The following is a 10,555-nucleotide window of genomic DNA, read 5'->3' as shown; positions in this document are numbered from 1 at the left end:
TTCATGTTCCGCTTAAAATGTGTTACTCATACTATTAGCCTAAGATAAAGTAATGGAAATTATTTTTTCGCATTTATTCGCAGCCAAGTTTTCGTCTTCCTTCAAAGAATTTCCAGCCGCTTTTAGCGTTTATCAAGTGCATTTCAATCAACTAAGATGGAATTGCACCACTTCCAGAGCAAATATATTTACAATCCTAAACGTGTATTCCTTAAGTGTCAGGGAGTTTGAATTTCTTTGGTTGTAAATTGTTCACTGATAGAAACATTATATCTATAATTGTCATTATTTTCAATTTTTTTTTCAAAAATAGATTTTGCCCAAGTTTTAAAAATAATAGCGGCTGTATTGTCCGAATATGCTGAAAGTAACAGTGCTACTATAATTTCATTGACTGAACCTGAACATAAATATATTGGAATTTCGTTGCAAGAACAAGCGTTGCAGTGAGGCACAATTTCTCCTCTAGCTCTAAGAAAAATTCAATAGAACACAGAATGGAATAATTTAAGAGTCTTATTAAACCTATAAATATGTATATTTTAGTTATTAGTTTAATGGTGTTGGAACTCCTCAACGTGTTGAGAAAGCAAATCAAATAAAAATTTGACATGCTTTTCGTGATAGACAGTAGAGCGTCATCGTTTGTTACTCGTTGATGAATAATGGAGTCAATATATGCGGCTTGGGAAAGGAATTTTACGTAACACTATTACATTGAGGACTTAGGTTACAAACTTGATTGGTTCGTTGCCCTCGTCCAAGTAAAAATGGAATGCTTCCATTGAAACTAATACATGCTTGATATCACAATAAAAAAAAAAAATTTTAAAACGTATCGTCGCCCAGACTACGATAAAGGTTTCTATAACGGGAAATAACTCCATAATCCGTGAGTTAAATGAGGGTATTGTGCGGTGTTAAGGAATTGATATCGAATTCTTGTGAAGCTTTGGGGAAAAAACAAGACGTTTCGTACATGTAGTATGGAAGATAATATAATAAGTTGCTAACTGCTCGCTAGCGAATTTGGATTAATCGGCTTGGCCCTCTTATTTCACCATTCTAAAAGATATAGTAAATTACAAGTCAATTTGCTAATGAGTTGAAACTTTTTTATTTACTTTTTCATGTTTTTTTTTCCTCTTTTTTTTTTTTTTTTTTTTGTTATAAATCGTTCTTTAAATAAATTATTATTGATTTTTCTTACAAATGAAGTCACAGAGTGTTTTCAAATGTTTCCTTAAGGTTTTAATATCTATCAAGTTTTTATATATGTTATATATATCTATATTAAGAGTCAGGCAATTTCTATGCTGTAATTTTACCTTCAATAGATTTCTAGGTCTTCAAAACTTTTTATATTGCATACTATCTTAATTTATTGTTTAATATTATTTCCACTTTTAACTTTTCTCTCTAGATGTAGAAAACAATTTGAAGATCATTGCGCATAATATAATATTTGTTTTTCTAATTCGAACACAGTTTAAATATTCGGAATCTTATTCATAATATAGTTAACAGGTAATTTGAAATGGACTTCTAAGTGGAATGCTAATTAGTTGGCATATATAAGCTTACGAAAGTGTTTTTCATTTCCGAAGCGAACATTACGTACTATTATCGAATCTTATTCGAACTGTACTCATTTAGTATTTGAGTATGCGCAAGGAAGGAGAAAAGGTCAGCTACAAGGGGAGATAAGCTCTGTAAGAATATGCTTTCAAAACTGAGTAAAAAAAAGCAATTTTTGTGTTAAGCCACGAACCACGTTTTCCTTGCAAGAATGGCATAAGTAATGAAATTTTTTCACATGGAATATTCTCGACTTCAACGCAGCCAGAAATGCATACCGGATAACACATTTGTTATTTATGAAAGCATTGAAAAAAAAAAGTAGGTAATGTCTGCCCGTTATTTCAATTTGTAATCTTGTTATAGTCAGTTGTACGTAAACTAATCATCAGAAATAGTTATCAGAAACTCAACAAAGTGCATGTACTTATATTCCCGAATAGTGCAAGACCTGTTAGACCTATCAGATATGTTCATGTTCAGATATGTTCAAAAGAAGACTAAAATTTGACAAATAAATTCTTAGCTTAAGATTCACATAACAAGCTCAGGAATGCAAACTGACTTATGATTAAATATCAAATGTTCACATTAAAAAGCTAGTCCGTTTGTCCTATTTTTCGAATTGAATAAACCATGTCTTACCTAGAAAAAATTTATTGAAAGTATTTAAATTTTTCGGCAAAGGTTGCTATTTGGACCTTCAAGTACGTAAATCCCTAATCACATTCTCCCCGAAACTATGCTTTCCGAAGTGGCCGTATCCCTAAATAATGAGTAACAGCATTTCACCATTATAAATTGGTACAAAAAATTTTATACGGCTGGGGCAATTTTTTTAATCCTCCTCCATATAAGCGTTCCTACGTAAACTGAACCTTCGTATGGTAAGAAGGTTGAATTTCCAATATTTCATGAGGAAAATCGCCTCATAATAGTAAATTGACAAAAAAATCTACCTTACCGAATTTAGACCACGTAACTTTATTTTTCGGATACCACCGCATATGAGGATTCTCAAGAAACCTACATCATTGTATGCCAAAAGAGCCTAATTGTTGATTTTTTGTAATGGAAATTCGTGTTAGTAACTCGTGATAGTAATTAAATAAAAAAATTAAGTTGATCTACTTTGAACCACATGGGCCTATTTCTTGACCTCACTCCATATAAGATATCTCATGAGGAGAAAGCCGTTCGGAAAAAACTTTAATTTTTCATATTTTATATTGAAAATTAATTCGTTTTAGAGCAAAAATTGACGGTAGAGAATTTGGATCACATAGGACTGTTTTGTTTTGAGGCCCCTACATATATATATGTATCTACCAAGAAACGGAAAGTCTTGTATGGAGAGAAAACCTAACCTTCCAATATGTATGATGTATTATTACCAAAACAAGCGAATACATGTACTAGGCAAAGTGGTTTATGCTATGTAGTGGTATCCGCCCGACTACAATGTTCTTACTTGTTTTTCACTGATTTAGTTCGGTTTAGTTTATTACTTAATTTTACATGGACTTTTTGGAGAAATAGAAAATCGACATCATTTACAAATATTTCACAAAGGCCACTAGAGAATATCATAATAGAGCTATAGTTAAAAATGGATACGAATTAGTCAGGAAGGTGGGCAAAGGTGCTTTCTAAAAAAAGAAATTTTTTGTGAGAACTGTTGTGCCGCCATTTTGTTTTTAAATAATTATTAACAAAATTTAAAAATGATTTAAGAAATATACGAACTTGTGCAAAAAAGTTGTTCCAAAACATTGTTCGGCCGATCGTAAGAAAATGTGAAAAAATCATCTAACCTCAATTTCATGCTTAAGACGTAGAATTAGTTTGCAAGTCGAAGAGGTTCTTACAAAAAAAGAACCAGTAAAACCACTAAAGGGGGCCGCATTAAATAGGTTACGCCACGCTATAGTTATTCACATAAACGACGTTTCAAATAATATTTCATTGGAAATGCAGCCCTATTCGAAACATTTTCTATAGCATTCGTTCTCGGTCCAAAAAATGTTGGTGTACCAAATTTTATCAACATGTCTCTTGTAAGTTGAATACAAACAGACGGCCACACAAGCAGGCAAAATGAGATCGATTGCGAAAGTGATTCTGAACCGATCGGTATAATATAAGGTGGGTCTGTTTTCAGTTTAGCTGGGCGTTGCATACATCTGCACCAATTTAATATGCTCTTACGCCACATGTGGTGTACAGTATAAAAAAATTTTTCTACGTATTCCTGCCAAAATTCTTGAAATAATTTAAATTTATTGGAAACAAAAAAAAAAGAAAGAAAAAAATCACAAGCCATTAATATTTTTAAGGATATTTTACGTTTTTAAAAAGGAAAAATTCTTACAAAACTACATTTGCAATTGATTTGTTCATTGGGTGGGTGGCTTGCAAAGATTAATCAGAGCTTTGCCTTATCAAAAAAAAAAAGTAAGTAATATTTTATACACTTTCCTTTCATTTTAGAAAGAATTAAAAAAAAAAAAAAAAATGAAAGAAACGTATTGTCTCTATGATGTTGGATGGATTCGGTCGATGCTTCGCATTTTTGTAAAAGTGCTATAGAATTACATACATATATAAATAATTATTATTGCCGTCGTTCGCGACTAACAAGCTCAAGGAGGTTATTTTGCTTGCTTTTCAAAACAAAGGAGTTGTGTCCGTTGATCGTCTTGTGTCACTTTTAATATTAAACTGTTTGCAAGAACTTGTTATGTCTTTGCCAAATTTGAAGCTGATGTCCTAAGTATACAGAAGATACGCCTGATACCGATCAATATTGTTCACATTGCGTAGAGTCTCTGAAATTCCTATCAGCCCGCTATCCTTTGTAGGTAATTGTCAAAATAAATTCTTATCAGAATAAAAACTCTTAGGGGTTTTAGAGTAACAGTTGCCGCATTGATTTTCCAAGTACATAATCTTGGACATTGCTTAAAACGAAAACATGGAAAATTGCATTTCAATAGTTTTGTTAATTCACAAAAACATTTTGTCGAGAAATTTGCAAATCTTACTTGATAATTCACAAAGCTTTTCTTACTTCCTCCAAGTAAGAACTAAATGAAAAGGACTTAATGCTCTTGAGTAATGATTATGTTGCTGTACGATACCAAATGTATGTTCAGACATGTTTGAATTCGTCAATTAAATTGATGCAATACTGGTAGCGTTATTTGAACATAAAAGATCGATATCTTAGCGTCAGTGGTTCTTGCTGGTATTTCTACCAACTATGAGGGAATAAATCTTTACAAAATCAGGGCACTGAATATCCGCCCAATTCTCGACACTGCTTGCAAATTGGATATCGAGCCCAAGCCTTATTAAACTAAGCATTGATTGACGGTTTCACCTGACAAGCCTGACATAGTGAACTCTCAACAATTTTCACCTTCTGCTGTTATTAGTAGACTTTTCTAATGTATTTTGGACATCTCGTTGAATAAGGAGAGAATTTTGTCTGCAAGTTGTTCACATTTTTAACTTATGTAGATTAATAATAAAGTGTAAAATATTGCTTAGGCAGCCCCGCAACCGAAGCCTCTAAATGAAATCATAATAATTAGCAACAAGACACCTAGTGAGCCCAATTTTCCTTTAACTACAGTCTACAGATTTAATATATTTTCTTGCTATCGTCATCATCCCGTTTAGTTCTGATTTGAAAATTGAAAAAAAAAAAAATGCAAAATGAAATTGATAAACATGATGATCCTGAAGAGGTACAAATACCGCCACTTTATTATAAGGCAGTAAACTAATTGTATACTTCTTAACATATTTGAAAAATTGAACTTTTTAATAATTATGAAATACTATTAAGAAATGTAACTAGAAGTTAGTGGACTTAAAGGGAAAAAAACAGAACTTTTTTTCAATTCATTGATTACTTATTGTACTCAATCAATTTGCTACAATTAATCGATAGTTACATGTTTACTTAAGATTTGTCAAAAAAACAAAAAAAAAAAAACTTGTACAAATGAAAACTTTTTCATAATCACATCACAACATTTTAACATTTTATAATTCAGTGTCAACTTTATATCATATTATATTATATCGTAGGACTTGTGGAAAAGAAAAAGAAAGAACAAAGTGTATATATAAAAAGACGTACGTACTTAATCGAGGTAAATTCAAGAACAAATTTTTTGATTTTTCAAATTTATGATTATTTCTAGATGATATAAGAGTAAGAGATTCCATTTAATATTTTTAATTGCCTTTTGCATGGTAAACTATAATAATACTTTGCAGTTTAAATTTAAGTTTATGGTATATGCGCATGCAGCGATTATAAATAATAATTTCATTTTTAAATCTACAATCGGTTGACATTTCCCCCCCAAGACAAAGAAAGATCGTTATACAATATATTTTAATAGATATCGCTAAGTGCACATGCATTTATGTGCACACTTTTTTTTTTTTGTGTGTCTACTCAAGTATGTCTTGTATATAAAATAAGAGACGAGAGATAGTATTTGATGTGTAATATTTTCTTTAAGTAATTACGGCATTATTTTTGTTCTTCTTCTTGTTTTTTTTTTTTGTTTTTTGTTTTTCCTTTAATATTTATGTAATGACTTTAAATGTGTTTTAATTAAGTTTAGGGTTAGCAGCAGCTGTAGAGGCAGCTGCGGCGGCAGCCGCAACACTCGCAGCAGCACCACTTATAGAGCCTAGACGTGATAAGGAAGGTTCACGTTTAGGAGGCACTATGGGCTTATTGGGTGGTATAGGTGGTGGTAGCCCTCTGGCACCGGCTGGTGGTACACCTGGTACTGTAACAGGAATTGTAACAGGTGGCACCGCGATGGGTATAGGATGAAGCGATGGTGGAGCTTGATCGAGTGAGTGGCCTGCCGCTGCAGCAGCAGCTAGAGCTGAATATTTACCGCCAGGTGCTCGCTGGATGGTGGCGGTTGGTTGCATTTTAGCTGGCGAAGGAGAAGGTGGTCCCACAACTACTGTGGCCGCAGAACTCAGGACAACAATTGCGCCCGAACCCATCGAATTTACTGGCGCCATATTACTTGCAGAGTTCTCGTTATTAATATTATTAATAATGTTGGTTGGAACGGTAGCAGCAGCGGTGACATTGGTGGCAGTCATTTGCGGTAGGGATGAAATAGTCGCAGCCATGGCCACACCTGTACGTACATTCTGTCCGGGGACAATAGAACGTGCTATTCCCGTGGTGGGTCCTGAAACGGGTACACTAGACACGGTGGCTGTGGGTTGCACAATTTTCGCAATATTCACCATAGGAGTAACCGTACATCCATCTTCTGGAAATTACATATTACATATTTCATTCAAATTTCACTTTTTAAACAAACATAAACAACGCAACAAAGAACTAAGAGTTAAACGAATTTACTGGAAACTTTTTCTGAGGGTAGAAAGCAAAGCAAATAAAAAATGTTCAATTTCAACGAAAAATATAAACTGGATGCAAACTTATTTTAGACGAGAAAATGTTGATCATGACACACCTAACGACAAGAGCAATTTCCTTTGAAATATCATAATACAGGGATATATTCATAGTCATCGCAATTTTTTTTTTGCTTTTCTAGCCATTAATTGGTTTCAAATTGTTACTGATAAATCCAACCCCTTGCAATAAGATGCAATTTTTTTGAAAACATATTTATGTTAAAAACCATTTCACGCGAGTTCGAATTTTTTGTCGAATTTTATCTTTCTGAAATGTTTCTTGCACATTACCATGCAGATTGGAATTCGTATACTTTTACATGGGGCAACTTCGTGTTGTTTTTTATTTGTAATTTTAAACCGTTTGGAAAGGTAAGTTTGGACTTATATTGTTTTGTTTCAATCACACCACTTTGTTATCTTTCTTGGACAAATTATTAACAGAAAAAAAAAAAAAACCGCTCATTGATTTCTTTTAATTGCATTGCAGGAAAGGCATCTAAAGTCTAAATACGAGATTTGTAATTTTCAAATTAACCGTTAGGCATTATCTATGGATAGCTGAGAACATACTTCACCTCTTTGCTTCTCAATAATAATCGTTAAAATAGTATCAAGGGCATTAGATGCGTACATCATATGCTTGAAAAAATTGTCATTGAGAAGTCACTGTTTAAAGTACCTTTTTGCCTAAGTATGATATTTTTTTAATTAATTAGATCACGAATCGAAACCATGGTTCTAATGGACTATAATGCGCAATGAAAATGAAAAGGAACAGGGTCATGCAAAGGGAAAATAGACGTTAAAGTAGATTTAAATTGATTGCTTCTGCTATTTTCTAGTATCGATAACATTTTATTCCTTTCAATCGAAGGGATTCAGTGAGTTACATTAATTGATGATGATTTCGTAAAAGTCTTTTCAATTTGTTTTATCTCTGACTGTTTCTCTTTTAAAACATCACGTACAGTATTCAATAACAAATTCGTTATTACAAATAAAAGACAATTTTTCTCGCCTAACGGGTTTTTTTTTACGTCTTTTAACAATTCACTGGCATACACAAGAATAAAAAATGAAAAAGATACAACAATAACAACAATAATATTATTTAAAAAAATAAACTGTAAAGGAAAGTGCTAAAAACAAATTTCTCAAGCGTCTTTCAAACAAAGTTATGCAGAACGTGTGGAAGGAAGAAAACTTGAAAAAGAAAAAAAAAAAAAAAACCAAACAGAAAGACTAATAAAATTTAATTTTCAAATTAATTAACAAAATGAAAAGAAGAGAAAAGAAAAATCACCTGGTTTATTTAATTTTCAGTAAACTTTTTTTGGATTTTGATTTTATTTGGAGTTGATTGTTGCAGAATGTGATGCAGATAGTTCACAACAACAACAATAACGACAGAGGACAATAGAAATATATGTAGGTGAAGAAAGCATAAATTCAGATTTTCGTTTAAATTTTAAAAACATTGTTTTCTGTACACATTAGATCTTTTCAACAAAACATTTCTGCGAAAAATTAAGGAATTCTTGTTTTAGATAAATACTAAAATACGAAATTATAAAAAAATATATGGTACAATAGTACGAAAATAATTCATAACAAAAAAAAAAAAACAAAACTTACCGCTATAGGCGCGAGATTTAGAACCAGACAAGTTAGCTGAGGTAGCAGCGTTAGCAGCTACCAAAGCGGCATTTTGTTGCATTTGATGTTGTTGTTTCTTTAATGATTCATTTTCAGTACGCAAACTTATCATTTCCTCCTCCAAGTCTTTGACCCTGAAATAGCGAAAAAAAAAATTATTTTTTTTGTTTTTCAATAGTGAAGAAAAGCCTTCTCCACCTTAACTCCTCTTTAATCAAATTGGCTTTTAAGGTTTTGCGTTCTTGTTCAAAAGCAGCAGCTTGCTTCTCTAGTTCCTCTTCCATGCGTAAAGATTTCTTACTCTCTTCCTCTAAACCTTCAGCAATGGTATCTGAGCGCTGTTTCTCTTCGGCCAAAATCTGAGCTAAATCCTCAGAGCGTTTACCTTCAAATTAAAATGTTTCAGAAAAAGGCAGAATTTTTTTTCTACATCTATGCCCTTACCCTCTTCTATATACTTCATCATAATTTTTTTACGCTCCGCTATTAATAGTAATACTATTTGTTTTTGACGATTACGCTCATATTCTAATGTTTCTTGTAATTTCTTTATATCTTTCTCCAATTTCTTCACTTGAGCTTTCTCTTCTTCCAATTCCTGGCGCAATTTAGTGCGTTCCATTTCCAATCCATATGTTATGTCGTCACCTTGCGCCGTGTCGTGCTCATGTTTACGCTTTTCCTCTTCTAATTCTTGCAGCATACGTTGATTATTCTCTAGCGATTCAGTTAATATATTGACCATACGCAAGTGAGTGGCTCTCTGCTTACTGACCATTTGATATTGTTGTTCCATCTGCTGTTCTATGATTTGGCGCACTTCCATTTCAGCTTGCGCCGCTTGCGTTGAAGATTCGCGTGATATTAAATTGCCAGATAATGCAATTTTATCGCGAAATATTGCCGCGTAAGGATCATTAGGTTGAATACGCTTTGAACGCAATTGTGTTATGTATTGTTTCACCCGTTCGTTGCGTAAAGCCGCTATAACCACATCGCGTGCTTGTAATTCACCCTCCAAATAATATAACATTTTGACCAGCTCACTGTACGGTATTTCGGTGCGAGCAACCGGTTTGAGAGGATTACCGCTGCCCGGCTTTATAGTTTGAAATTCATTTGTGGCATTCACACTACCAGCTGCTAGATGGCCAGCAACTCCAGCACCCAATGTCATACCGCCGTTATCTAGGGAGTGGTCTCCACTAGCACTACCCACAAATCTGGCAGTGCCACTATTTTCCGATGCAAACGGGTCATTGGCATTATGTTCCATTTCGGGGAAAATGATTTAACACGTTCTGACTTTTACTACGTTTTTCTTAATTTAACTAAGAAAAGAAACTATGAAATTTTACATGTGTATTCTGAAGGGATAAGAAAAAACAATTTCTCTCCCCACGCCGCTATGCACTTTTCCTGTTATTGTTATCAAATGTGTATGCGTTCTTTAATAACGATATTACTTGTATTATTTTTTAATTTATCAATTCATTTAAATATATATTGTTAACTTTTTTTTTCATTTAAGAATTTTAAATATTTTTAGTAAGAAAAGTGCCAAGATTTCAAAGGATTTTCCTGAGAAATCTTTCTCTTTGTTTTGTTCGAATTGTCAAAAGAAATTCGCTAACATTTGACAGAGCTGCCAAAATTTCATTTTCACGATTGATTAAAATGCAAAAGCGCGTTCTTCAAAGCAAGTAAAACAGCCTATACACTCTGAGAAAAGCAAGAGCCATTCATTTGTAAAAAATTAACTATATCACGCTTTCTTAATTTTATTAAGAAATAAATTTGTTAACAGTTTCAATCGCTTTTTTACTGAATAAAAAAAACTTAT

At 32.8% G+C, this 10,555-nt stretch overlaps 1 protein-coding gene across 1 annotated transcript; it reads right to left on the bottom strand.

Annotated features, from left to right (window-relative positions):
- Window positions 1-5,651: 5,651 nt before the first annotated feature.
- On the bottom strand, window positions 5,652-10,332 carry LOC119636619 (CTTNBP2 N-terminal-like protein). The gene is made up of 4 exons (XM_038032097.1): window positions 9,157-10,332; window positions 8,911-9,097; window positions 8,692-8,846; window positions 5,652-6,902 (listed from the first exon to the last, which is right to left on the bottom strand). Exons 1-4 carry the CDS (start codon window positions 9,986-9,988, stop codon window positions 6,211-6,213), a joined length of 1,866 nt encoding a protein of 621 aa, XP_037888025.1. The 5' UTR covers window positions 9,989-10,332; the 3' UTR covers window positions 5,652-6,210.
- Window positions 10,333-10,555: the final 223 nt, after the last annotated feature.

The sequence above is a fragment of the Glossina fuscipes genome, unplaced genomic scaffold, assembly GCF_014805625.2.
Source record: "Glossina fuscipes isolate IAEA_lab_2018 unplaced genomic scaffold, Yale_Gfus_2 28, whole genome shotgun sequence".
Classification (NCBI taxonomy): Eukaryota; Metazoa; Arthropoda; class Insecta; order Diptera; family Glossinidae; genus Glossina; species Glossina fuscipes.
The sequence above is the reverse complement of the archived record's forward strand: the minus strand, read 5'-3'. Positions and strand labels throughout refer to the sequence as shown.